This window comes from Pelodiscus sinensis, chromosome 6 (genome assembly GCF_049634645.1).
Source record: "Pelodiscus sinensis isolate JC-2024 chromosome 6, ASM4963464v1, whole genome shotgun sequence".
Taxonomy (NCBI): Eukaryota; Metazoa; Chordata; order Testudines; family Trionychidae; genus Pelodiscus; species Pelodiscus sinensis.
The window spans coordinates 4,281,237-4,308,061 of record NC_134716.1 but is presented as its reverse complement, the minus strand read 5'-3'; the positions used below and the strand labels follow the sequence as shown (position 1 = coordinate 4,308,061).

The window sequence follows — 26,825 nt, the reverse complement described above, 5'->3', positions numbered from 1 at the left end:
ATTTGCTACATTAGCAAATGGAAGTCTTTCTTCTCCTAATAGGATTAGACCAAATAATTACAAAAGGCTCTCCACGCCATCTTTGCACTGTTTCCCACAGTGGTGTTGAAGGGCCGCTCAAGGACACAGGTTCAATGTCAGCATACAGCTGAAAGGGTTCACCTGGTGAGAATTAGGTGGCTTAGGGTTTCTGAGAAGCTTTCTGCAACCTAGTGCAATGTTTATGACACATTGCAGCTCACAGAACTGCCGGAGGATGTTCCAGCCATGTTCACAAGCTCCCCTGTCCACCTCTTTCTACCTGAGCCCACAGGTTCCAAACCGTAGACTTTTCCAGACCAAGGGAGGTCAATATTATCTAGTGGTATTACCAGCACTTCCACTGCTTACCGGTCTGAGCTACACAAATTGTGTAGCTTGCTTATTTCAAAGTAGCTTATTTCGGAATTTGGTGCTGTCTACACAGCACTAATTTCAAAATAAATTGCTATTCCGCTGACTTCCTTAATCCTCATAAAATGAGGTTTACAGGAAGTTGGAGTAAGAAGCCCATTATTTTGAATTTATTTCTTGTGTAGACAATACATAACATTATTTCAGAATAACGCACGTTATTCCAAAATAACTGTTTTGTAGACGAACCTTAGAGGATATTTAGGGCATGTTTACACTAGGAAATTATTTCAAAATAACTAAATTCAAAATAATAATTCCAGAAATAACTATTTCAAAATAATGAGGAAAGCAGGAATACAGATTTCAAAATAACCAGCCCCTTATCATATATATAGCAGGGAATTGAACTAAGATCCTGCAGGACCCAGGCTCACACCATGAACCTAATGAATCTCCTGTCTGGTCTCTCAGCAAGGAGCCATCATCTGGAGCCCCCCTGAAATTACTAAGGCTCTTCAAGGTCCATGTCAAGGTGTAGTGGGAAGTTGCCAGCATCACCCGTTCATCTGCAAGAAGTCAGAGATCAGTCTGCTTGAAAAAAGAAGGCGGAGAGTAGCTTTGGGAAGTACAAATGCACCATTCCTTCTTCAAGTCACATCATTTCCCCCCGCCGCCATTGCTCCTTAGCCTTCACTTCAGGGACACGGCCTCTGCATCCATGCAGGTGGCATGATCTGTGTTGCCCATGGCAGCTTGGAAAGGAAATCTGAAAGGCATTGTCGCAGAATGCATGCACAGATGTCAACTGGACAGAAACATGTCTACTGTGCTAGGTCATTGCTTAGTAGGCCAGGAAATGAGCATTTCTGGCTTGCCTGAAAGCCAGTTTGCTATTCCTTGACATCGTAGACAAAGGTAATGATTTTTCTGAATAAAAAGCGCATTGTTTTAACCGGAGAGGGTTTACTTTTCGTCTTGGCCACTAAATTAAATAACACCATCTGGTGGTGTTTCCCTCCACACATCCTCTGGACATCCCTAACTTGAGCAAATGCATTTAAACATAATCCGATCAATACAGCCTCTTCCCGACTTACGAACCGGTTACGGACCAAGCAATTGGTCATAACTCGGTTTGTTTGTAAGTCGGACCCCATAGAGTTACACGCAGCCACGCTGTTCGTAAGCGCGGATCATGTTCGTAACTCGGGGTCCGCCATTTACGACAGCTGCGGTCGTTACTGTGAACGGTCGTAAGTCAACCGTTCGCAACTCGGGGAGCGGCTGTACATCAAAGGAAAGGTCCAGTCTCATTGTAACAGGTTTATTGTTACTGGATCATTCGTACTGTTGCTGGTCTAGTGGACTCCGCAGTGAATTCCCACTTGCCTCCTGGTCCTAGTTCTGGTTTTGTGTGTGGCGGTTTCATTGCTGGTTGTTACTTAGCTATTTCATTTGACAAGTTAGAAATCTGTCACCAAATGCACAAGCCAGCTTTCTATTGCCAATAGCTGTAACTTACCACTATAGTAATAAGTAGCCTGCCTAGACTTTCTTGCCTCTGCATTCACATAAATAATGCAATCTGCTTCCTGTAACTACAAGGATCCACAGAGTTTTTTATTGGGGGAGGGAGAGAAGGGAGGAGAAAAAGGATGCAAGGTGGTGGAAACAGCTGCAAGTAATTATTATTACTGATTAGACCCCAGCTGCATGGGGCGTTTTAATTAGCCAGTGTCTAACCCTAATGGAGTGCTTGTTAAGTGTGGGAGGTTAAAAAATGAATTGTATTCTCTTCTGGCATGCACAAAATCCCCTGCGTTCTTTTATTGGGGCTAGCTATTGCAAATCTGGAAAGGCGCGCTCATCCAGCACCACAGCTCCAAATGTCTATTTTTGATTGTTTCTTAATTGTCTTGATTAAATTAGGTCATTTTAGATGCTCAAAAAAGCAGCTGCCATGATTGTTTTGCGTACCAACAAAGCTTTGCAGCCTTGCTTTCCTCTTCAATCTGCTAACCACCGTGGTAACGCAGGAAAGCAAGTTCTGAACTATGGCAGATCTTTCTGTTTTAAGGGATTATTGTGTAAATGAGTAAAAGTATTTCCCAAACTATTAAAATTGCCTCCAGCGTATTTGTTCAGCCCAAACTTTGAGACTGGCATGTTATCCTACTGTAACCGCCACTGGGTAGATTTGAACCTGGGACCTCTGGAGCTTAGTGTAGGAGCCTCTACTGCTTGAATTAAAAGCCAGCTAGTTCTCAGCTTAGGCTATAGAGCTCCCTTGTTTTTATCTCTGGTTGTAAGTGGTCTAAGTGGCACTGTAAGGTTACACTAGTACTTTCACTTCTAAGTAAGTGTAAAGAACGTAGGGACATATCCAACTTCCCATGGGAGTAAAGGGCCTTGGAAAAAGTGGAAGCAATGTGTCCTGAAAAGATTCCCATCCCCTTGGAATCCCGGTGTATCTTATAGCGGGGCTAGGGGAGCTGTGCACTGAATCCTGAGTGTGCCTTATACAGCATCTAGCATGTGATCTATTCCATTTGCATGTTTGTGTTCTCCCTTTGACATGTGCACTCTGATGGCTGTCTATGCTGCTTCCTAATGATTTTCCTGCATCCTTCCTGTGATGCAGCCGGAGATCAGAGAAAGCCTTGCAGAAAAAAAAAAAAAAAAAGCATTTTCCGAACTGTGTGACTCCATTGCACCATTATTTTATCTATTTCCTGTACTCCATCTCATGTGTTAGTGTCCTGCATTTTGCACTTGTGTAAATGATTGTGCAAGACCCGCGGCAGGGCGAATCAGCTTGCAACAGCTCCAGATTGGTTAAAACACAAGAGTGCTGACTAAGCATCAAATCCCCCTTTGTCATTCTTACTTGACTGAATTTTAATTATTTGCTGGAAATCCACAGAGCTTTCCATCCGGTGCCAGAAGAGTGATTCATGCATTGCTTGGCTTAGTGGGTAAAGTAAGAGATGAGTATTAAATATTAAATCTCCTAGTTGATGCTGAGACTATGAGACAGGCTGATGTCTGTTCTCCTTGGAAATGTTGCAGCAAACAGGCACAATGCTGGTGATCTTATTTTAAGCAGAGAAAATCTGGATTCGGCTGCTTACCTCAAACACCAAGAAGATGCATTTGGGCCGGGCTAGACAATACAATTGAATGGATATCTTGATTTGGGATATTGTAGAAAACTGTATATTGAAACAGCTCTTGGACTCAAGTAAGGTTATGCTTTGCAAGAGAACTTTTGAAGTTTGGCAAATCCTGAATGCAGGGTTGTATTGCAAAGTTTACTCTGCAGATCCAAATCTGCAATATGTTTGTCTATATGGATATTTTAGAGTGTGTCTGTCTGTCTGCATGTGGCTGTCTGCGAGTCCGTTGGTTCAAGAAGTCTCCTACATGGTAAAAGCAGGGCCACCAAATTTGGGATGTAGCTTCTTCTTCTCCTAACTTAAAGCAAGGTCGGGGTTTGGTTGTGCCAGGACAACTGGAAGCCCCAGGAAAAGGATTGTTTTCCATAACATTCAGAGGGAGGGGCTGCTGTTCGGAGGGACGTGATATGAGAGTGACCACTGGGGGCAGCGAGCTATCCTGCAGAGCAGTGGTCTCCAACCTTTTTGCACCCAAGATCACTTTTTAAATGACAGACCAAGCCAAGATCTACTGCCCCGCCCCTTCCTTGAAGCCCCGCCCTCTGTATTCTCCTCCTCTCCATCACTTGCTATCCCCAATCCTTATACTGCTGCTTTAAAAAAAAAATTCTTCTGTAGGAAGAGGTTTTTCTAACATTTGGCCTGTCTAGACTGGACCAAATGTCAGAAAAAAAAACCCTTCTTTTGGAAGCCCCCTTATTCCTTGTGGAAAGAGGAATATAGGGGTGACCGAAAGAGCCTGTTTGCTATTCCACTAAAAAAGCGGAAGAACAAACGCAACCCTGGATGCAGAAGAGTTTTTCTGGGATATCTCCAGAATCCTGAAAAACTCCTGCAGTCTAGCTGGACTCTTGCTGTGTTGAGACAGGATGTGTAGTGGGAATGAGGGATTTGGGTGTGGGAAGGGGAGCTGTGTTGGAGCAAGCTTCCTGGGCTGAGCACAGGGCAGCCAGGCGGGAGCGAAGAGAAGCTCCACATGGTCAGGCGCAGAGGAGAAGCCGCCGATCAGCTGGAGCGCACGGCAGCCTCTTTCAGCTGAAAGCCACAGTCAGCTGGCTGGGATGTTTCGGCCCTCCTGGCCTCCCAGCTCCCACCATTCCTCGCAGCTACTCACCTGTGTTGTTGCTTGGTGAGTAGCTGCTCCTCAAAGGAGGAAATCTAATAAATGTACTGTGCAGGCGCGCAGTTCAGAGAGGGCTGAAGAGCTACTCTTAGGCTGTGTCTAGACTACATGCCTCTGTCGGCAGAGGCATGTAGATTAGACAGATCAGCAAAGGTAAATGAAGCCGCGATTTAAATGATCGCGGCTTCATTTACATTTACATGGCTGCCGCGCTGAGCCGACAAACAGCTGATCAGCTGTTTGTCGGCTCGCCGCTAGTCTGGACGTTCCCCCTGTCGACATCAAAGCCCTTTGTCGGCAGCCCCGTTATTCCTCGTGGAATGAGGTTTACCGGGGCTGCCGACAAAGGGCTTTGATGTCGACAGGTGGAACGTCCAGACTAGCGGCGAGCCGACAAACAGCTGATCAGCTGTTTGTCTGCTCAGCGCGGCAGCCATGTAAATGTAAATGAAGCCGCGATCATTTAAATCGTGGCTTCATTTACCTTTGCTGAACAAACAAATCTACATGCCTCTGCCGACAGAGGCATGTAGTTTAGACGTACCCTTAGAGCCCCTGAGATCGACCGGTAGATCTACTGGTTGGTGACCACGGCTGCAGAGTGTTCACTGGGGGGAGCCGCACCAGCAAGGGAGTGGCCAGTGGGGTCGGGGTTCTGCCATCTTGCCTGCCCACACATGGATATGTAGCCACCCCTTGTCCCAACCTTTTCCTTCCTCCCATCCTGTGTTAGGAGGAAAGGCCTCTGTTCACTGGGAGGGAGGCTAAAGGGGAAGAGAACAGGCCCCTGGAAGCTGGGTGGCCTGACGGGCGAAAACAGTAAAAATACTACCACCTAGCACTGACTACAATGCTTCGATTTATTTATATTTAGCTTCCCCCATGGAATGATTATGTAGTATCTATATTGTATATCCCCATATAGGATTGAGTCTCTTTACCCTATTTACATCCATTCTGCAGGCCACTCCAAACTGAGCAGGGGATGGTGGTAAATCAGACCCTAAATATGGAGGGAGGAGCAGAAAAACAAGTATTTACCCTTAGTCTTGGGTTCTTTGCCAAGAACCCTGTTTGGAACCAAGTTTGCGGATTAAGCCTATAATGTCGGGCCTGCTGAGTCAACTGTAGTGCTGTTTGTGCAAACTGTGTCTGATGTTTGGTAGAGGGGAAGGAAGGACCAGTGGTTAGAGCATTGGCGTGGAGCTCGGGAAGCCTAGGGTCAAATCCCTACTTTGCCACACACTTTCCATATGGTCTTGGGTAAGCCACTTAGGCTACATCGAGACAGCAGCGCTATTTCAGGATAGCGGAAGTACCCTGAAATAGCTGTTCTGCATCTTTAAATGGACCCATTATATCAAAATAGATTTTAAAATAATGGGCGCGCCATTCTGGCATCCCTTTAGGCCTCGCTCTATGAGGGTAAAGGGACAGTTCAGAATAGTGCTTTATTTCAAAATTCGGCACTGTGTAGACATTGCCAAATTTAGAAATAAACTATTTTGAAATTAGATCGAAAGAAGATACACAATTTGCCTAGCTCAAATTGCATATCTTACTTTGACTTGTGGGTGCAGTGTAGATGCACCCTTAAGCTGTGTCTATACTGGGGACAGCCAGCCCAGGAGAGGCATAAGGATCTTGTGCAAAACGAGGGTTTTGCGCAAAAAAAAAAAAAGAGTCCATGTTGCTTGGTTTTGCACAAAAACAGCTTGAATAAATTATGCAAATGAAGCATGGTGATATGCTAATCCACGCTTCATTTGCATAGTCTCTCGCAGCAAAAGCCGCAGTGTAGACGAAGCCTTAGTGTTTTTCTGTGCCTGTGCAGTGGCTTGGGGATCACAGCATTTTCCCAACTCAGAGAGGTGCATTGTGAGGATAAAAACATTAGACTGAGAGCCCCTCAGAAGCTCCATCAATGGAGCCTTCTCAGTACTTGAGAAGAATACTGTTCTTTAGTAAAACACGAGCTGTGGGTGCATCTGTCTCCTACTGTTTACTCTCATATGCAGAAGAAATGAGTTGGATGCATTGTATTGAGCTGCTGGTTCATTTCCTGAATGCTACTTGGGCATATCATTCACCTCATTATCTTTCCCATTGGACAGTCCTGGTATCCGTCACCGTCTTTGCGACTGTCTAGCTATCAGCCAGGCAATTTATTGCCATTGATCAAAGCGCCTGAAATCCATGTTGAATGCCCTGTCCCCGTGTCACAGGGAGTGGCACAAATGCGGCTCCTGATTAGGAGGAAAGCGATACCAAAAGCCACAGGTGAGAACACAGGACCCATTTCCAGCACAGCTCTCCTCCCAGTCACGTGGGGAGATGGCAGAGGGAGGGGAGTGCACATGGGACAAAGGAGACTCCATGGGATTTCCTGGGATTTCTCTCTCTCTTTCTCTGTCTAGCTGGGCAGGAAGTAGACACACCGTTCACTCCACTCCCTCAAGCATGCACTGTCCAAAAGTCATATCCACCCATTAACGAGCGGGCCCAGATTCCTTTCCATCACCCCTTCCTCGAGCAAGGTAGAGGCAGGGAAGAAATTGTGACTGGCTGTAGATGGCTGAAACCCCGCTCTTTGGAGCAGAGCCCAGTCCAGCCAATTAAAAGAGAGCTGGACCTTTCAAGGGCTATTAGTAGGTGTCTGAAGAGGGAGGGATCAGAGAAGAGAAGCCACACTATGGCGGAGCTAGCACCTGTGGTGGGTCCAAAGGGCAAGGGGCCCAAGCTCAGGGAAGCAGCAGAGGAGCAGAGCTGGCTGAGGTGGGGAAGCCTGCAGGAGCTGGAGGGCCAGAGACCCTGGAGACAGGTGGCCATGGAGCCTGTCCCCAAGGATTGAGTGAAGACCGTGTCCTGCTTGGCTGGTACTTTCCCAACAGAAGTTCAGAGCCGGGTGTGGCCACTCATGCTTTGGGGCCAGAGAGAGGCAACAGCTCTGGTGACACACCCAGTCAGAAAAATGCCTCATGTCAGTGACAGCCTGGCTGAGGTTGGTCTCCCATTTAGCTTCTACTGTTCCACTGGAGGACGTCTAGAGAGAGCCTGCTTTTGTCTTGTGCAAGTATTTAATGGCCGCGCTTTGAAATTCCCTGAGGTTCAGATGGCTGGAACGAGTCCCCGGAGAATATAAATGTATGGATTGAGATGCCCACACGGTGATACGCTTCAGGGAGAGGAGGTAACGGCTGTCCGAGTTGAGGTGCATTGGGCCAAGTTTGGTGGATTTTGTTGACCTCCATGTTTAAATGCTGCATTTGTTGAGTTGAAAGAAAGTGGCCCATAATCAAGCAGAGGGACCCTTTTAAGCGCAATCATCAATCCCTTGTTAATGAATGCGCCGCTTTTTAATCCTCCTCGTTCTGCTGCTCTTTTGAATAGCTGACGGTTCCCTCTGGCGCCACATGCCCCTGGGAACAGGAGGCGATTTTGCGCACTCCTCCATCCCCAGGTCTCGATTGGTCTGGGGGCGTGGGAGCAAGTGCCAGGGGTGTGCAGTGCCTAGAGAGAACTGCCAGACATTTTGAACATCTGGTGGTTCCCTCTGGAGCCACACACCCCTGGCAGGGGGAGGAGACTTCGCACGCTCCCCCGTCTCCAGGTCTCAATTGGCCTGGGAGCAGCAGAGACATCTGTGGAGGACATCTGTCTCTGGAGTGACGTTCTATGTCCTGGGCCAGGCAGGAGATCAGACCAGAAAGGTGACTTCGATGTAGGAAAGCTACATTAGATGCCTATTCAGCCAGAAGGACAGATACAGCCTCCCCCAATCCAGTCCCGAGAATAATTATGCTTTCTCTCTTCTTGTGAACTTAGCACAGGGAAGGAACTTGCCCCCCATTACAGAAAGGATGTAGACGCATTGGAGAGAGTCCAGCAGAGGGGAGCAAAAATGATGAGGGGTCTGGAGCATGTGACTTATGACGAGAGGCTGAGGGAGTTGGGTCTGTTTAGTCTGCAGAAGAGAAGAGTGAGGGGGGATTTGAGAGCAGCCTTCAACTATCTGAAGGGGGTTCCAAAGAGGATGGAAAGAGGCTGTTTTCAGCGGTGTCAGATGGCAGAATGAGGAGAAATGGGCTCAAGTTGCAGTGGGGGAGGTTTAGGTTGCATATTAGGGGAAACTATTTCCCTAGGAGGGTGGTGAAGCACTGGAATGGGTTCCCTAGGGAAGTAGTGGAGTCTCCATCCCTAGAGGTTTTTGAGTCCCAGCTTGACAAAGCCCCGGCTGGGATGATTTAGTTGGGATTGGTCCCGCTTTGGGTGGGGGGTTGGACTCAGTGACCTCCTGAGGTCCCTTCCAACTCTAGGTTTCTGATTCTATGGATTTACCCCAACTCTGCACACACCCAGGTTTGTTCAGTTCAGGCAAAACGCCCCACCCCATTAAAAAAATACTTTGCCATCCTCTGTGTTCAAGTCCGTCCTTTCTTATAGGGCAGGAGCCCAGTCACTGTCACCAAGCAGGTTCATTGACATAGAACCTGGAAGCACTTTCCCAGAGATCCAAATCACGTGCCCGCTCTGAAGTAAAGCTATACCCAGGGAGTTAACCTCGGGGGACCCTGGCCTAGCTTATTCTTGCTAGGTGTTACCAGTGTGTTAGTTTGGCTAATTTCTGCACCTGCCAGCTATAGACAAGTCTCCCCGATCCATTTCCCCTCCTCTTTCAGGGTCTCCATTCCCATTTACCAGTTCTTGGTTTGACCCCCAGCACAACACGCATGTCGAATGACATCTACAGCTCTCATAATGACGCAGGGATGAATGGCCAAACCTTTCAAGCCACGTGGGGGAAAAGGCACTAACAGTGATTTCAGGAGCAAACCTACTTACGCCTGTACAGAAAGACTGTAATCCAGAGACCCTTCCCTTGCAGTAGCTAGCAAAACCAGCCGTTAGGTAGAAAGCACTAACCTGCAGCAAATTCCCCCCCTCTCCCTCGTGAAGCAAACCAAGATGCTCACGAAAGCTCATGACACTATATATATTTTTGTTAGTCTCTTAAGGTGCCACAGGACTACTCATTGTTTTTTCAAGTCACAGCGCCCCCTCTCCGAGTCTTTTTCCAGTACCTTCCTTTTTCAGAGCAGAGCCAGACTAATGGCTTCTCCAAGATAGAAATTACAGCACTCCGGCAGACTGGGCCCCGGCCCCGGTTCCGTGCCTGGAGCTGGGCCAGAAAAGCAGAGGAGGCGAGGATGCAGAGTCTTGCTGGTACAGGAGTTAATGGAGCCCTGAAAGTCCACAACAGGGGTGTAGTCCCATCCACCCTGTGGCAAGAGAGGGCAGAGGGGTTTGCTAAACATGGGGAGGGGACAGATGGCAGGAGGGTTGAGTGGGTGAGGAGAGGAGCAGCCCAGCTGGCTGGGTGGGAAGAGAGTCCCGGGGAGTGGGGAGCGAGAGCTGTCTGAGGGGGGATAGGAGCGGGGTGCCACTGCTAATGCAGAGCAGACCGGTGAGCCAGATCTAGTGGCGCGGAGGTGTCAGGGACCCGCAGTCCAGAGCGAGGAGAAGGCTGGACCGACCGAGGCGGTTACTGCAGCTTGGAGGGGAGCCAGGTCTGTGTTGAGGCTGAGGAAGCAGGCCGCAGGAAGGGTTGGCGTCGAGACGAGCAAGGCGCTGAGACAGTGCCAACCGGCCGGGCTGCGCATGTGGAGGAGTCACTGAAACGAGGCACTCGGGTAAGCCACTCTGGTTTTGGCAGTCAAGTTCAGCAGCAGCAGCGCTGTGATGCATGCTGAGTATCACCTGCCTGGCTAGGCTCTCAGCCTGCCCCTCCCACGCTCACACCACCCTGCAACCAGGGACGGAGAACGAGGGCAGAGAGGCCAGTGCCCCGTTCCCCGGTAGGTGGCCTAGTGAGCAGGAGGGAGCCATTTGTGGTTGTGTCCGCGTCGTGCCCCTCTTCAGCAGCGTCACGGCTGATGTGGGCAGTGGGGTTCACCCGCCGTGCGTAAGAAGGCTTATTCTCCTTGACGTGCATGACGGAGTCTCCCAAAGGACGTCCTGAGGAACAATTTCAATCGAGGGTGGACGTGTGACGTGGATTGAAAACACGGTTGAAGGGCTGAAAAGAAAAAGCCAGGTCCAGTATACTGAATTAGAGCTCCAAGCACAGCAGGGCCCTTGCGATCTTCAGCCTGCGCTGTGGGGGTAAATGAAAAACAGGCTTTTGGGCTGCAGAGGCAGAGATGTCACAGCATGATAGAGGGAGATGATTGTGCCTTTCAGTCCCCTCCGTAGAACTGGCCGTTAGTTATTAATTGATCACCAGGCACTTGCGAGCCCATTGCTGGCACATTCACATCTGTTCATCTCCACGCTGGGTGATGTCAACCAAAAGGAGGCAACTGAGAGAAGCGTGACCAAAATGATGAATGAAATGGAGGGGCTGATTCAGGAAACAAAATATATGTAGCTTTCCCTAAAGGCAGTGATGAGTGGAGGGAATATGGTAACAGGTTACATGTATTTGGAGGGATCCCAGAATGTGGAAGGGTCACAGTTAAGAGTAAGAAGAAAGCAAGATTTGAAAAATAAAAAGTTAGGACGCATAAAAAATAATCGCAGGGATAAGAGGCATTAGAAGACGTGTACATGACACTCAAACGTCATGATCCTCATCTGTAGAATGGGTATAATCCTGCCCGTCCTTACAGTGGCAAAGTAAAATGTGTGATTCATAGAGATCTATGATGTATTTTGTGATACTTGTTTGCTAGATGCAGCATTGATGCAAAGTATTATCAGCTAGCTAATGCACAGGTAACCAGATAAGCCAGTATGTCATCAAAGGCAGCTATTCAGGCCTCCATTTCTGATGCCATCATCAACCCTAAGACCGGAACCCCTTAAAAAAATTGCAGCCTTGGATTGTACTATATTATGCTTACATTTGTATAAAGAATGTTGCTGTCAGCTGTTCTTATTTTTAAGGTAGCCATTAATACTGTTCTCTATTGTCACTTGCGGCCCATGTGACGCCCGAGTAGTATATATATTGTGTGGATGTAGTCCGATTAACACAGAGATTGCTGCAGATGCAGCCCACAGTGGTAAATAGGTTGAGAACCAGCGTTGTAGTTGGTCAAACCAAGATATTTGGCGAGGGGCTGTTTCTGGAAGATGCTGAGTCATTTGGACTCCCATTAACTTCGACTGTAACTTTTTGGCATTATCGAGCTTGTGAGAACTTGATTTCTGAGACTTAATGCTCAGTTTGTTTGCATTGAAGAGGAAGTATTTGATACACCATAGCTAAGTGCAGACCCTTATTGGCTTCGTTTAATATAATAGGTCAAAGCCATTCCTGGTGTAATTCCTCTGACACCGGTAGATTTTTTCACCAGGAATAAATGTGGCCCAGTGGTACCAAAGAAGCTACTGGGGGTAATGGTCAGTCTCACGAAACAGCAGGTGATAAGCAGAGCTACCTCCCTGTCGATAAACCTGGTTTGTACAGAGGCTACTTACCAGTATACGGAGATTTTAGTGGGAGTTATCTGTAATTATTCAGAGGGACTGATTCTTTGTTTTCTTGTGCCATCATTCACACGGGTATAAAATGGGCATAAGTGTCTGCCAGTTCACCTGATGATGGCACCGGGTGGAGGAGGGGATCTGAAAATCAGAGCCCCTTTCCTCACTCTCTGTGTGACTATTAGCCCAGAGTATTGTAACCCGCCTTGGGCCCGAGTCTCAGCTCCACCACACGCTTGGAACTCTGTTGACGTCAACGAAGCAGCTCCCTGATTGATGATAATTTGAGAGGCATGAATCAGCACAAGAGGATGGAACAGATCTGTGCAGCACAGAGGAACAATGGGCCAAGTTAAGGACTGAGAAGGAGCTTTAGCAATGATGGATTTCTGTGCTCTTTGTTCGTTTCAGGCCGGACCTCCACATTGCGTTCCCTGTGTCCGTTCCAAGCTCGCTCGGGGTACGCGGGTGGGCGCGAATGACCGACTCACGTTTCAGAGTGTTACCTTTCTTTCCAAAACACAATTGAAAAAGCTGCCGCCGGCCCCCTCCCCTTACAAACTTGCCGGCAAATGTGTCAAAGATTAAAATGTTGTTGGTTTTTTTTACTAAGAAATGTTCTTTTCTCAAACATGCATTCCCCGCCCCCCCTCCCATTGTTAGTGCATTAAACTTATTAGAGTGATGGAAAAGGAATGCTATCTCTAGGCGTCAGGCAGGAAGAAACTGCAGCAGAAAAGCCTGGCTCCTTGGGGAGAGCTCGGATATCAGACTTGCAGAGCAGTGGGTTCAACCCATCAGCTGCCACCTACCCCCCCCCCCCCCCATCTCAGCTCTGTTAGATTGCTGTAATCGATTACCGTCTTCTCCTGACCAAACAGTGGAAGGAGGAGAGAGAACGCACAGAACTGCTGCCTGCCTGCCTGCCTCTTTGATTTGATGGCCTTTATTCCTTCTAATTGGATAAAATAGGAAGTCACTAGCAGTCCTGTGTTGCTGGGTGTACTGATTTTGCTCCAGCCAGCCCTGCAGAGGGGTGGGGTGGGGAAAGAAAGCCGAGAGCGTGTCCGTAGATCAGAGAGACTGCGGGGTGGGGTGGGGGGGGTGGAGTAGCAAAGTGAGCGAGTGCTCAAGAAGGACAAAAGGTGGGGGGGAGTGGAAGGGAGTTACCACCCTTCTGGCATTGCTCTGCCTTTCAAACCTCTGTGTAATGATATTGTTTGCAGTGATGCTCGGAGAGCAGGCACCTGCTGCTCGGGCATGATTCAGCCTCTTTCAGCCGTCGCTCTCACACCACAGGATGCTGTTGCTACTGTCACTGTCCGCTCTGCCGCCGCCGTTGCTGCTGGTCCCGGTTTTGCTTTCGCGCTTGCTGCCTGCCGGGTGTTTCCTTGTTCCGAGCAGCCCCCAGCCTCCGACGCTCAAGGTGAGGAGCCAGCCTTTTGCCCTGGGCTGCTGGCTCACTTAAGCCGCCGGTGTGTTCTTTGTCTGGCGGGATTCCCCCTGCGCTGCGCCGCCGCCGCCCTCGGAGGAGCTGGCATGGCTTGAGAGGCACGGAAGGAATTGGAAAAGTGGCCAGGGAAGGGGAGTGAAATAGTTACTAAGCAGCTCTTCGTGCTAGTTTAATAGGACAGAGGGGTTTCTTTTTTTAATCCTCTCCCAGGCCAGAGGAGATTCTCCAACTTGGACACTCGACCGACTCCCACAGTGTGATTTCTTTCCGGAGTTGGGGGATTTGATTTTTTTTTTCTTGTCATAACCGACCGGCCTTTTGGGCGTGAGCCGGTTCTGATTTTTATGCCTGAATATGTCTGAAGGAGCTGCCGAGACTTTCCCCCACTCCTCCGCTCCGCTGAGCCCGGCGGCGTCTCTCGACGGGCTCCCCACGGAGGACGGCATGCCAGGGATGCACCCAGAGGACAGGCGGGTCCAGGGAATGGCAGGCCTCGCCGCTACTTGCTGCGTGTGCTTGGAGGCAGAGCGATGGAGAGGCTGCCTCAACTCTGAAAAAATCTGCATCCTCCCCATCCTGGCCTGCCTGCTCAGCCTCTGCCTCTGCATTGCTGGTCTCAAGTGGGTGTTTGTAGATAAAATTTTCGAGTATGACTCTCCTACCCACCTTGACCCGGGGAGAATCGGGCAAGACCCCGTGATCTCTGTGGAGCCTACTGCTCTGTCTGCTTGGGTGCCTTCGGCCGCGCGTACCTCGCCGTTCCCGGTGCCGAGCCCCGAAGCCAAGCTTGAAGTGACAGTGCAAGCTGATAGTTCGCTAGTGCCCTCCGAGCCTTTCCTCTTCCCTTCCCCCCATAACCGGGTCTTAGATTTTCCATTGTTGTCCTCTGCCGCACCCTCCTTCCCTCCACCCACTCTGGAGCCTGAGATGAGAGAGGCTACCACCGCGCCTCCGGCACAAACCGTCGAAACCAACCTCCAAACCGCTCCAAAACTTTGTAAGTATCCTCTAATTCCCTCCCCCCACCCTCTGCAGAAGACTTTGATTGCTCTGTAGCATTTCCTTGCCTCTGACATTGCATGCAAAGTTTGCACAAGCTGAGTGAGCCACAGGGATGGATCACGAGGTCTCTGAAAGGGTTGCTAAATAGACAGGTGGTTGTACCAGACAGGATATTTTTACAGAAGTAGATCCTGGCCAGTTATCAAGAGGCAAGTCTTTGCAAGGTCCTTCATTATCGAAAAGAAGAAATGAATTGATTTACATGTTGACTGGTACCTTTTCCTCATAATCAGGCCGGCCGTTTCAGGGATTAGCTTGATTTGATTATGTTGCTTTGAGTCTCCTGTATTTGTTAATTTCATTGCCCTGTCTTACGAAGCATTTCTGTTTCCTCTTTCCTGTATTGCATTGCGGATACATGCCCCTGCTGTCTTCCTGAAGCAGTCAGCGAAGGGCGACAGTCCGTCTGTCGAGCTGCCAATATTTCAGAGTTGTTAATACAGCAATTACAGTTATGGCTTTTTTCTTTCATTCAAGGGTTCTTACTGGTGGGTTCCCCACTCCCTCCCTTCTCTAAGGTTTGACTTTGCAAAACCTTGCTCATTAATGTTGTCTCCCTGGCTTAGCGAGGATGACTTAATTAAGGAGCTCATATGCGAACAAGGAGGCATAGACGGGGGACCCCAAATTGCCTTTTTAAAAATCAAAACTCCTGGAGAATTTTCTCTGGGTTCATCCTAAAGCATCCAAGTAATTTGTTGCTGGAATGTAATGTCTGTGACACGTCGTTTTAACCTGTCAGATGGGAGCAGATCAGAGGTGAGCTCTGTAATTCTTGGAAAGGAAAAGACAGACTGCCGTTGTGCACAGGTCTGGTGTCCACAGGCGAGGTCTCCAGTGGTTAATCCAGGCAGCACACATTGTTGTAAGCATCTAGCCTCCCTCCTTTGTACCATTCCTAAACCACTGCAGGCTGAGGGCTTGGTGGTTCCTACATGCTGGGCCTCACCCCGATGTCATGGAAATCATGTGAGCATTGCCCTGGAACTCCGCTTGAAGCTCAGGCTCAGTGTAGACCTTATGAGTGGCATTCACTCTTTCACTCATCCTCTTGGGTCAACTGGGTTATAGTTTATATTGCGATATATGTGAGGCACTTATGTAGATCTGCCGCCATTCAATGCAGCTGCACCCACGTCCAATTAGCGTAACGTCAAGTGAAATGATTTCGAAAGGAGATTTTATGTACAGCCCTGTGCGGCCTTTTGCTTCAGTCGTGCATCATGGCCAGCTGTTGGATGAAGAGTAACTTTTTGGAGCATAACTGATGATAAAACAGTGGTGTGCAGACAAATAGACGCTTTCTTTCCCTACTTTGAGATCAGTTGGGAGACGCTTGGTTTAGTCATTGAGACCAACCTTGGCAGTGATGCTGACAAAGGGTTATTTACTCCCAGTAGTAATTAGCACCGAAACGCCTTGTCCGCCACAAATCTCGTCAGCATCATTAAAGGTACGGCAGCTGTCACTGCAGTCGCCGCATCTTTGCACCTTTCACACCATCTAGCTGACACGGCTTGGGGAGGGACTGGGAGCAGCATTTGCAAAACAGAGCAACCTGCAAAATTCAACAGGGACGAGGTGGTTTTCCTTCTCTTGATCCCTCAGACTCTGGAGTAGATGAAAAAGGACTAGCTGTTGCGCATCCACAAAAGCCGTTATCTGCGTTCAGATCCCTTCGTGTCTGGGAGATAAATGGCTGTCCAGGAATTAATTTTGTAGCTAAATATTGACTAAGCATTTTAAGGGATCTGCCTTGCACATAGATCTTGGTAGAAGGTAAAGGAGGGGCTGGTTTGGTTTGCACGGGATGGGAAAAAATTTACTACTGCCTCACCGTGCCAGCCCGACACGTTCTGCCATTTCAGGCAGCTGCTGTGCTTTGAATCCCTGTGCAGATATGAGTGGGAAGACAGGTGGCAAAATATCCATTTCAGAGTTCAAAGAGGCAAAAGTTAGAGGGATAGACAGGAAACGGCACCAAACCTGGGTTATTCATGAGCACTTGCATCAAGTATAAAATTCTGGGACTGGTGGCTCAGGAAGTCCCATCTGTAAATTGGATTGGCCTTTTGGCATCTCGCCCACTCTGGGCATGACACGGTAAATTATTCACACAACGCGTGTGCGTGTTTTTTCCCTTTGCCTTGATAATTTTTCACCTGAGCTCAGTAAGGGTTGGCGTGGCTCCTGTTCTGTGATTGACACATTTATTTCAGAATCAGACCTGTCAGTACACTTTCGAATCCCTTGCTCCTCGTCCCTGTTCTACCTACCTCAGCATGTTCTCTTTAGAGCTCAACCCTTCAAGGTCACCGTCTGTGGAGGGCTAATTGATTCTTCTTTCTCCTGGAATCCAGGAGCGCGCAGAAGAGAGAGAGTCCTAGGAATTACGGGAGTTGCGTTAGACCCATGAGCAGTTTACCTTGTATGATTATACTTTGTGTCCCCTCTCCCCCGGACAGAAACAATGCTTTTTCCTTCCTTTGTGGCTTCCCTTTTCAAATGGTCCTTTGTCCTTTGCTTAAACAGAAAAGAGAAACTCATGTTTTGAAGTGTCTGCATGTATGAGGCATGTCAGTCTGAGGTAAATTACATGTGTGAATGTTTAATTTGAATGGGCCTGTACGATATTATGCCTTAACCTAAAGTGTCTGTTCATGAAGGATGTACAGATCTTATAGGAGTACAGTGCAGGAGCTAAATTACATGTTTTTCACTTTAAATGCATCACTGTATCACATGGGTTCCCAAACTGGGGGTATGTGAAGAAATTCCGGGGGGGGAGGTGTAAAGCAACCCACCCTCCTCCCCCACATCAAGTTTTGCTGCCCCGGTCATTTCCTTTTTTTTTTTTTTTTTCCTCTCAACAAGTTTTGTTGCTATTTTGGGGGGGAGGAGGGGGGGTCGGAGGGTTTTTCAAAAATCTAAAAGGGGGCGTGATGCCGAAAAGTTTGGGAACCACTGCTGTAGCAACACATCAAGTGCTCTAATGATTGTTTCCATAGTCCTCTGATGGGTCTCTTTTTCATAATCGTTGTTTTGGTTATAGCTGCATAATATCTAGACTGTTCCTGCCTCCCGATTGGTCTGTAAGCGGTGTTCACTTTCCATTTAAATGGATTGGCGCCCAAACCAATTAAGCTCTTAAACCTATTCATGTGAGCAAAAGTGATAATATGCTAATGAAGGAAAAGGATGACTAGTAGCCAGAAAGCTATGATGCTGTCTTCCAGTTCTCGGTACCATGGGGGAGTTACAGCTGTGGGCTGTATAGCTCATCTGGGCAGTCAACGAGTTTGATTTCCCCACTTCTGTAGATACTGGCCTTTGGCTTTGTAGGTAGGGATGCAATAGTGTAGCCAATAGTACTGAGGTCAACGGGAGAGTAACTGGTAGTTACTGGTGGTAGATTTAGCGCATCTACACTCGACACCATAAATCGACTTCACTGCCCTGTTGATTGAGGGAATAGTGAAGACATGCCCAAGTCTCATGAATTCAGATGCTGGCTCTGCCAGTGACTATCACTGTGGCCAGTGACCCTTTGCTTCCTCAGTTTCTCCATTTTAAAATGAGGATTACATGTCCCTCTCTCCCAGGGGTTAACCATTGCTTGGACTGCGCATTAAAGATGGAAACGTTGTTAATTCAGCTCCCTTGGTTTTGACAGCTCTTTTGATTTTCCTTTCTCTGATTTCTGCCTCATATTTTACTTGTCTCCCTTTTTTTCTTCCTTTCTTCATGAGCAGTGTCAGCAAATGTTTGTTTTCAGTGTTTCGGCCATTTAAAAAAAGCCCTTTCAGACTTGAGAACAGGGCCATTTAGCACAAAACCAATCCACTCAAAATAATCGATGCACCACGGCATAATTTCGACTCTAAATGGGCCTATTTTAGGGTTTGGAAAAAAATGAAGGGAAAACTTGACTTTTAAGTGGCTTTACATCACAGCGTCAATATTTTCCACATTTCTGTCCCCTTAACTCTTCTATTTTTTCTGCCTCCTTTATCTCGTCTCATTTTCCTTATTGGCTCTGCTACCTCTGCATCTGATTTTCTTCTTTACCTCCTCTATATTGTCCATCTCAGCATCCACCCTCCAGTCCCCGCTTCTCTTATGCAATGGTTTTCACCACCGTGCAGGGATTATGGAATGTGGCAGGCCTGGATGGACTATTCCTTTCTCTCTCTATGCTAGTGCATACTGGGAAATGCCTCTTAGGGTACGTCTACATTGCAGTTACCCACCTGAAGTAGAACCCAAACATCTACGTTGCAATTGATTGGTCTCTTCGTCCGAGCTCTGTGAACCCAATACAGCTGGCATGGGCCAGTCACAGATTTGCTATTGTGGCAGAGCCATGCCCTCAGAGGTCGTGCACAGAGCTGTGTTCGGGAGGGGAGATGGGAAGGAGGAACAGTATAGGGGTTTGTTTCCTGAAGGTTAGAGATAAAGGAGGTGAGAGCAAGAGATGGTTTCCCATTCCCAAAGCATGCGTCTTGAACTCATGCCCAATGAGGCAAGGCTCCCGTTGACTCTGATGGTGCCGTGTCAAACATGGGCATGATGTTTTGACTGGCCTCCATGACTCCAGCTGCTACTGCTGATGGATGGCTGTTTTTGTGTGTCCATGTGTACGTTTATGCGGGACTGCCCCAGTTATCTGTAACAGGTTATACCCTACATCTTTGGGTAAATGAGGCCACAAATGACCAAGAGAACCAGCCAAAAAGGGGTCCCAAGCCCAAGTGCGATAGAGACGCTGGCTGACTGTATAGAATTGTGAATCCTGACACATGTCGCTGGGTCTCTGTTAAGCAGTCTTGGTTAAAAATAGGCCCAGATACGGAGCCCTCCAATCTCTGTGTTTTCTTAAGCACTGACATGTTAGCATGCAAGTGCTGAGAGGCGCTTTAGACATGTATAATAAGGGTAACATACCCAGAATAAAGCTGGGCTGGTGTGTGTGTGTGTGTGTGTGTGTGTGTGTGTGTGTGTATAAGAGAGCGAGTGAGAGAGAAAGAGAAACAGGTGGAGTGTCATATATGTGGACTATACATATTAGTCACAAGTAGCAGAGTCATAGAATCATGGTACACTAGAACTGAAGGGACCTCGAGAGGTTATCAAATCCAGTCCCCTGCCCTCACAGCAGGACCAAGCACCGTCTAGACCATCCTGGACAGATGTTTGCCTAACCTGCTCTTAAATATCTCCAGTGATGGAGGTTCCACAACCTCCCTAAGCAATGTATTCCATTGTTTAACTACCCTGAGAGTTCAGAAGTTTTTCTTAATGTCCAACCTAAACCTCCCTGGCTGTAATTTAAGCCCACTGCTTCTTGTTGTGTCATCAGAGGTCAAGGAGAACAGTTTTTCTCCCTCCTTCTTATTAACACCATTTTAGGTGCTTGACAACTGCTATCATGTCCCCCCTCAATCTTCTCTTTTCCAACAAATAAACCTAGTTCTTTCAGTTTTCCCTTACAGGTCATGTCTTTTACAGGTGTCTTTTAGACCTTTAACCATTTTTGTTGTTCTTCCCTGGATCCTCTCCAATTTCGCCACAGCACTCTTCAAATGTGATGCCCGGAACTGGACACAATACTCCAGTTGAGGCCTAATCAGCACAGAGTAGAGCGGATTTCTCATGTCTTGCTCATAGCACACCTGTTAATGCATCCCAGAATCAGGTTTGCTGTTTTTGCAACAGTTTCATGCTGTTGGCTCATGTTTAACATGTGGTCCACTATGACCTCTATATACCTTTCTGCAGGACTCCTTCCTAGACAGTCACTTCCCATTCTGTATGTGTGACACGGATTGTCCTTCCTAAGTGGGGCTCTTAATTTGTCCTTATTAAACTTCATCCTCTTTACCTCAGATCATGATTGACGTATTCACTGCTTCCTAAACATGTTATAATAAATCCCTTGTTGCCTCCTATAGGGTCACATATTTTATTAATTTTGTGGGCTTTCTTTCTTTCTTTCTTTCTTTCTTTCTTTCTTTCTTTCTTTCTTTCTTTCTTTCTTTCTTTCTTTCTTTCTTTCTTTCTTTCTTTCTTTCTTTCTTTCTTTCTTTCTTGTTCCTGTTTTTCCCTTTTCACTAAATTAATTTATTTTATAACAGCTATTTAATTTGTATGTGTAGAAGGCTAAATTGCTCTAAAACCAATGGGTCATATTGTATATTCGCTCACATTGGTACAGCCCCCTCCCCCTCCAAAGTCAGTGAACTTTACCCATAATAACTCAGGGCAGTACTTGGCTCCATATTGGGTTAAACATTATCATTATCGTAACATCATTAGCTGCATCTAGTAATTTCTAAAACCTTTCTTCAAAAGAGCTCTGAATTTTTCGGAGTGAAGTGATTGCAGTGAAGAGCTCTGAATTTTTCGGAGTGAAGTGATTCGGAGTGAAGTGATTTTTAGTTTGTTTGGGTTGCTTGGTCTCAATACTTCTTTGTAAGCCTCATTTGTAATTGAGAATTAAATCTTGGTTTTATTGAAGTTTTCCACAGTAAATCTTTCCCGTTGTATATGTATATAGTGTGTATTTCTTATATTAATGTGTATATAAATCTATAAGCTTTACATATATGTGAGTGTGATGTTCATCATGATTTCCTTATAAAAATGGCATCTGGGGCCATATCACATTTTTGATCAGTGGGGAGAACTGCTTAATACTTGGCATGACAAGGCCCAAAGTTTGGATTTTCACTTCATGGGAGTTGAATTATTATCTTTCTTCACCCTTTGTACTTTTAAGTCCACTACTATATTTACAGTTGGCATTGCAGGGTCTAGAAAGAGATATGCACTAGATGCAGACACTAGAGTGATATAAATGAAGCTACCTGTGTTTGTTCATTTGCAGTCTTGCTAGTGGAAACACAATGGATTTGCTGCAGAAACCTGTCTGGGTCAATATCGATTCAGTGAGCTGGCTCAGGGAAAGATCATCTGATAGCAGGCTGCAGCAGACAGCACCTGAGCGGAGGCCACTCTGTGAGGCCTGATAAAATAGCACAGCAGAGGATGACGGAAAAGCACATTTTGTCAGGGACTTAGATGCTTTTGGCACAAGGGCTTTCTGGATTTTTTGGCTGTGATGGTAGGTAGCTGACCTATGCTTCCTTCCCCACTCCATGCAGGAGCTATGCCAGGGATGCGGAAGGGGGTTAGGAGCAGGCCGAGACAAGCTGGGATGCGTGGCACAGGATCTGGCTGCCTCTGGCATAACTTAGAGCAGCCCGAGGGTGCTCTAAATTGCACTAGATGCAATTTCAGTCCCCGAGCCAACCCGGAATAAGGGTAGCGGAAAGGTGCCGAAAAGCTACCACCTCTTCTTTGAGTTCTGTTGTATATTATTGCTAACCACCCTTTCATAATATTTCCTAGTTAAATTAAATAAAACTTGTTCACGCATGACTCTTTTTTCTTAATATACTCCGTCCTGAAACAGGGTGGCAGAGGGTTCTGAGGGCTCAGATATGTGTTGTACTTTTGGCAGTGCATGTTTTTTTTCAGTTTTTAAGATAAAAGGAAGTTGATCATGACTAGGTAGTTGCATGATGCCAGATAATGCATATGAAACTACAATCGTCAGTCTCATTACCGACGTGCTTCAGGTTTGCTCTGGAGTTCCTGAAAAAAAAGAGTGGGATTTTATACTTTTACCAGTCAATTAATTCTTAGCATTAGACACATCAAAGGGGGGAAAGATGACAGGCGCATTCAAAAGCCTGTCTGCGTGCAAAAGAAACCACCAAGCTTATTAAAAAATATGACTTGACTCTTCTAAGGTGTTGACTGAAGTCAACTGGAAGGTGTTAGAGAATCAGATTCAGTAGGGAGAGCCCCTAACACCTCCAAGCACATTTGTTATTTTGAGCTGTGATAAGTTTGTGACATTTTGGCCTTAGAAAGGGTTCAGAAAAGGGCAACTAAAATGATTAGGGGTTTGGAACGGGTCCCATATGAGGAGAGGTTAAAGCGACTGGGGCTTTTCAGATTAGAAAAGAGGAGACTGAGGGGGGATATGATAGAGGTCTATAAAATCATGAGTGGTGTGGAGAGGGCAGATAAAGAAAAGTTATTAGTTCCCATAATAGAAAAACTACAAGACACCAAATGAAGTTAATGGGTAGCAGGTTTAAAACTAATAAAAGAAAGTTCTTCTTCACACAGCACGTAGTCAACCTGTGGAACTCCTTGCCAGAGGAGGCTGTGAAGGCTAGGACTATAACAGAGTTTAAAGAGAAGCTAGATAATTTCATGGAGGTTAGGTCCATAAAAGGCTATTAGCCAGGGGATAGAAATGGTGTCCCTGGCCTCTGTTTGTCAGAGGCTGGAGAGAGATGGCACGAGACAAATCGCTTCATCAGTGTCTTCGGTCCACCCCCTCTGGGGCACCTGGTGCTGGCCACTGTCGGCAGACAGGATACTGGGCTGGATGGACCTTTGGTCTGACCCAGTATGGCCATTCTTATGTTCTTATATGTCGGCAGCCTCAGTAAACACACTGGCCTGAGTTGAGTAACACTAAAGGCCCTTTTCTGCCCTTCTAGCAAAAATAACTTAATGCCCTCTGTAAGGCCCTTGGACATCATTGGAGCGTTATGAAGGGGCCTTAGTGTAGCTAAGAATCGAGCCCTAATGCACATCGCCCTCTGGGCACGCTCCATGTTCCAGGAAGTGGAGCCATTTTGCTCACCGATGCAGCTTTAACTGTCCTCGGCAATGGGTCTTCCATCAGAGCTCTTGGGAGGCGATTCCACAGCCTCATGCCCTTGGCTTTTTTGCCACACTTGTATTGACCATGGCTCCTCTAAAATACCACATCACGCTTCAAGGATGCTTCCACTTGCTTCCAATGCCGTTAAGCCACGTACGTCATGGATAGTTTGTATCACTGCGGTGTGGGAAGGATGGGTTTTCTGGGTGACTGATCACTTGAGCGTGGTGGACGCAGTGGCCTTTCCTCTGTGAGCATTTGGTTAGGGAGAGGGTCAAGACAAAAAGTGGAGGGGATGGGAGACACTTAGAGGCTTGGAGTCACTTAGGCCGAGAGGACAGCTGGAGAGAAGGCCCCTTGTGGCTGGACAGGGGAGAGATGGATAGGAAAAGCTTGGGCGTTTTAAGAAGCTGGAGACTAGAGAAGAGACGACGTGCCTGGGAGAAGTGAAGGGAGACACGTTTGTCCTTTAAATTATACATAAAATAAATAAATTAATGGAGCCTGCCTATCTCCTACAACTGGAAGGTCATTGAGTCCAGTCCCTTGCCTTCACAGCAGGACCAAGTACCATCCCTGACAAATTTTTGCTCCAAATCCCCTCCTCAAGGATTGAGCTCACAACGGTGGGTTTAGCAGGCCAATGCTCAAACCACTGAGCTATCCCTCCCCCTCTTGTTTGTAAGAGAAAGCAAGAAAGATCTGGCCCTCGGTACCACAGGTCTCTTGAGACCAGTGTAGGGCCTTTTGGCCCCATATGTCCACCGCTGGCTCTAGGACCCTCTCCACAGGCTCAGGCGCACAATTTTAAAGCAGTACTTTCTCTGTCTGTCCTGTGACTGAGAATCTCTGCTGGGCTCCCTCGAAATGAAGGGAAAGCGAGCCCAAACCTCCCAGCCTCTGCCACCGCACGGCCCCTCCATCCTAGCCTTCCGTTTGCCTGTGGTGCTTATAGATTTTTTGCAAGTGACCAATAACAGTAGTCTCAATTTGTAGCTCCCTCAGCCCTGTAATTTTAGTGATCTATGACTGCGCGCGCGTGTGTGTGTGTATTCCATTATTGCAAAGAAAAGCCATATTTCAGGTTCAAAGAGACAATCAATATGGTAGTGCACAGAGTCTATTTTTCAAAGCCAGTTAACTGAAAGATACCCTATAATTCCCCCTTGGCTTTAAAAAACAGTCAGTGGCCAATAAAGCCGATCTATGGGCTGTTGAACAAAGAGGTCTGAGTCAGTGGGTGCGTCTAGACCAGTGTTTCTCAACCTTTTTTTTGCTCCTGGCCCCCTTCTGAGCCTCGTTTACCTCTGTACCCCCCCCCCCCATAGCCTCTGTTAGTTGGGAAAAAAAAGGTACATAATTTACCTAATGTTCCGTTTTTTCCATGTGGCCCCCTAGAGGTAGGGTGTGGCCCCTGGGGAGCCATATGGCCCACGGTTAAGAACCACTGGTCTAGACTACACCTTTTTGTTGACACAGAGATGTAGATTAAGCACTATGAAATTGCTAATGAAGTTGGGATTTAAATATCTCGCACTTCATTAGCATAAACATGGCTGACACTTTTTTTCCAAACGAAGCTTTTTCAAAAAAAAAAAAAACAGCCCTGTAGATGCAGATCTTTCAAATATACAAACCTTTTTTGAAAGCTCCCTTATCCCTCCTAAAATGAGGTTTACAGGATCTTTCAATAAAGGGTTGTATTTTCGAAAGATCTGAGTCTAGATTGCCGTTTTTTTCGAAAAAGCTCTGTTTCAAAAAAAGCAGCGGCCATGTTTATGCTAATGAAGCACGAGATATTTAAATCCCCACTTCATTAGCAATTTCGACATGCCTAATGAACATCTCTCTGTTGTCAGAGAGTTGTGGTCTAGACACAGTCTGTGGCTGGCAACTTCTCCAGCTATTCTTCCTTGCTGGCATCAAGCTTTTAAATGGGCCCTGCTCTGGAAATCAGAGGAGGTTTCTTTCTTTCTGTAGGTGCCTCAGTGACATTATCATTTTACTCATTGCTGGTAATCGGCAGTTTTCTGTTTGCGCCATTCCCCTCTTTGGTCCCGTGGAATCTGGAAGCAGTATTTCCCTTTCTGTCTGCTGTGAGGGGAGGCAGACACGTGCAACACGCTCAGGATGTAAAACCCCGTAGGATTCTAAGCTCTGTCTTCAGATGAAATATAAAGGCACTTAGGTTCCTAAGGGGGACAGTTAGCTGGTCTTGGAAGGACTCGGGGATAGGAGAGAGAGAAAAAAAAACATTAATTTGCCTTATACACTCTGCTGAGTTTTGACAAATGTGAAACCTCAATGAGCCATGGTTCAAAAAGCCATTTAGCTCGTCAATATAGCTGTCGCTATTAAAAAGCTAGAATCTTCCAACAGTTGCCACCTACTAATGACCACCTATGCCCACCTCTTAGAAAATAATCGTGGCATTTCAGGTACCTCAGTGTGCTGAATGGATTCTGATACATTCGGGATGTTAGTAAATATTGACTCATTAGTGCTAAGCACCTGCCATTTTTTCTGCTATTAATTTAATTTCTTATGTTTTATTTTTATGTAGTTCTCCACTTTGATTGGATAGTGAAATATTGACCGTTATTTTGCCAGTTATCTTGTCTACTATTTTGGCTGTAAACTTTTTGTGTTGGATAGCCAGTGGGGGCCCAGCGTTGCTTTTCTGGGACCCCTGCATAGTAATGAACTCAGCTTTTATTACAGAAAGAAAGGTACACTGGTTATTTGCTGAGAGATTTTTTTTTTACAAGGATCACATGAAGACAATATAAATGATAGCAAATTATAGACCAGTTGAAAAATAAGAATGGGGTCAGAAGAGAGCTACAAGAAAAATTCAAGGCCTAGAAACTCTGTCTTAAGGGAAAGACTTGAGAAGTTCAATCTAGTTTATCGAAGAGAAAATTAAGAGGTGACGTAGCCCTGGTCTACACTAGGGAGTTATTTCGAAATAACCCTCCTTATTTCAAATTAATAAGTAGAGTGTCCACACTACCACACCCTTTCTTTCAAAATAGCAAGCCACTTACTTCGAAATCTGTACTCCTGCTTTCCTTGAGGAAGAACACTAATTTCAAAATAGTTATTTTGAAATAACAGTAGTGTGGACACTCTGGTGCTGCTATTTCAAAATAACTACTTTCCAGAGTAATTCAAACTAATTATTCCCCAGTGCTTCCTGGGGCTCTGTCGAGGTAGTGTGTTCATAATAACAGAGTCTGCCTCGGCCTAATTTTGAGGTTCCCCTGTAGCGGAGACACACCATTTCTCTTTTATTATTTCGGGAGTTATTATTTCAAATTTAGTTATTTCAAAATAATTTCCTAGTATAAACATGCCATTACTTACAACCCACGAGTACAA

At 46.7% G+C, this 26,825-nt stretch overlaps 1 protein-coding gene across 10 annotated transcripts in view; it reads left to right on the top strand.

Annotated features, from left to right (window-relative positions):
- Positions 1-26,825, top strand: part of NRG1 (neuregulin 1) — a 531,625-nt gene that overhangs the window by 391,536 nt on the left and 113,264 nt on the right. For 2 of the 10 annotated variants that reach the window (XM_006111093.4, XM_006111090.4), the window contains exon 1: positions 13,348-14,633. The exons of the other annotated variants lie outside the window; for them this stretch is intronic. In XM_006111093.4, the coding sequence (XP_006111155.2) occupies positions 13,991-14,633 (643 nt within the window). In that variant the 5' untranslated portion in view covers positions 13,348-13,990. Of the gene's footprint in view, positions 1-13,347; positions 14,634-26,825 lie in introns of those variants that run through there. 10 annotated transcript variants of the gene reach the window in all.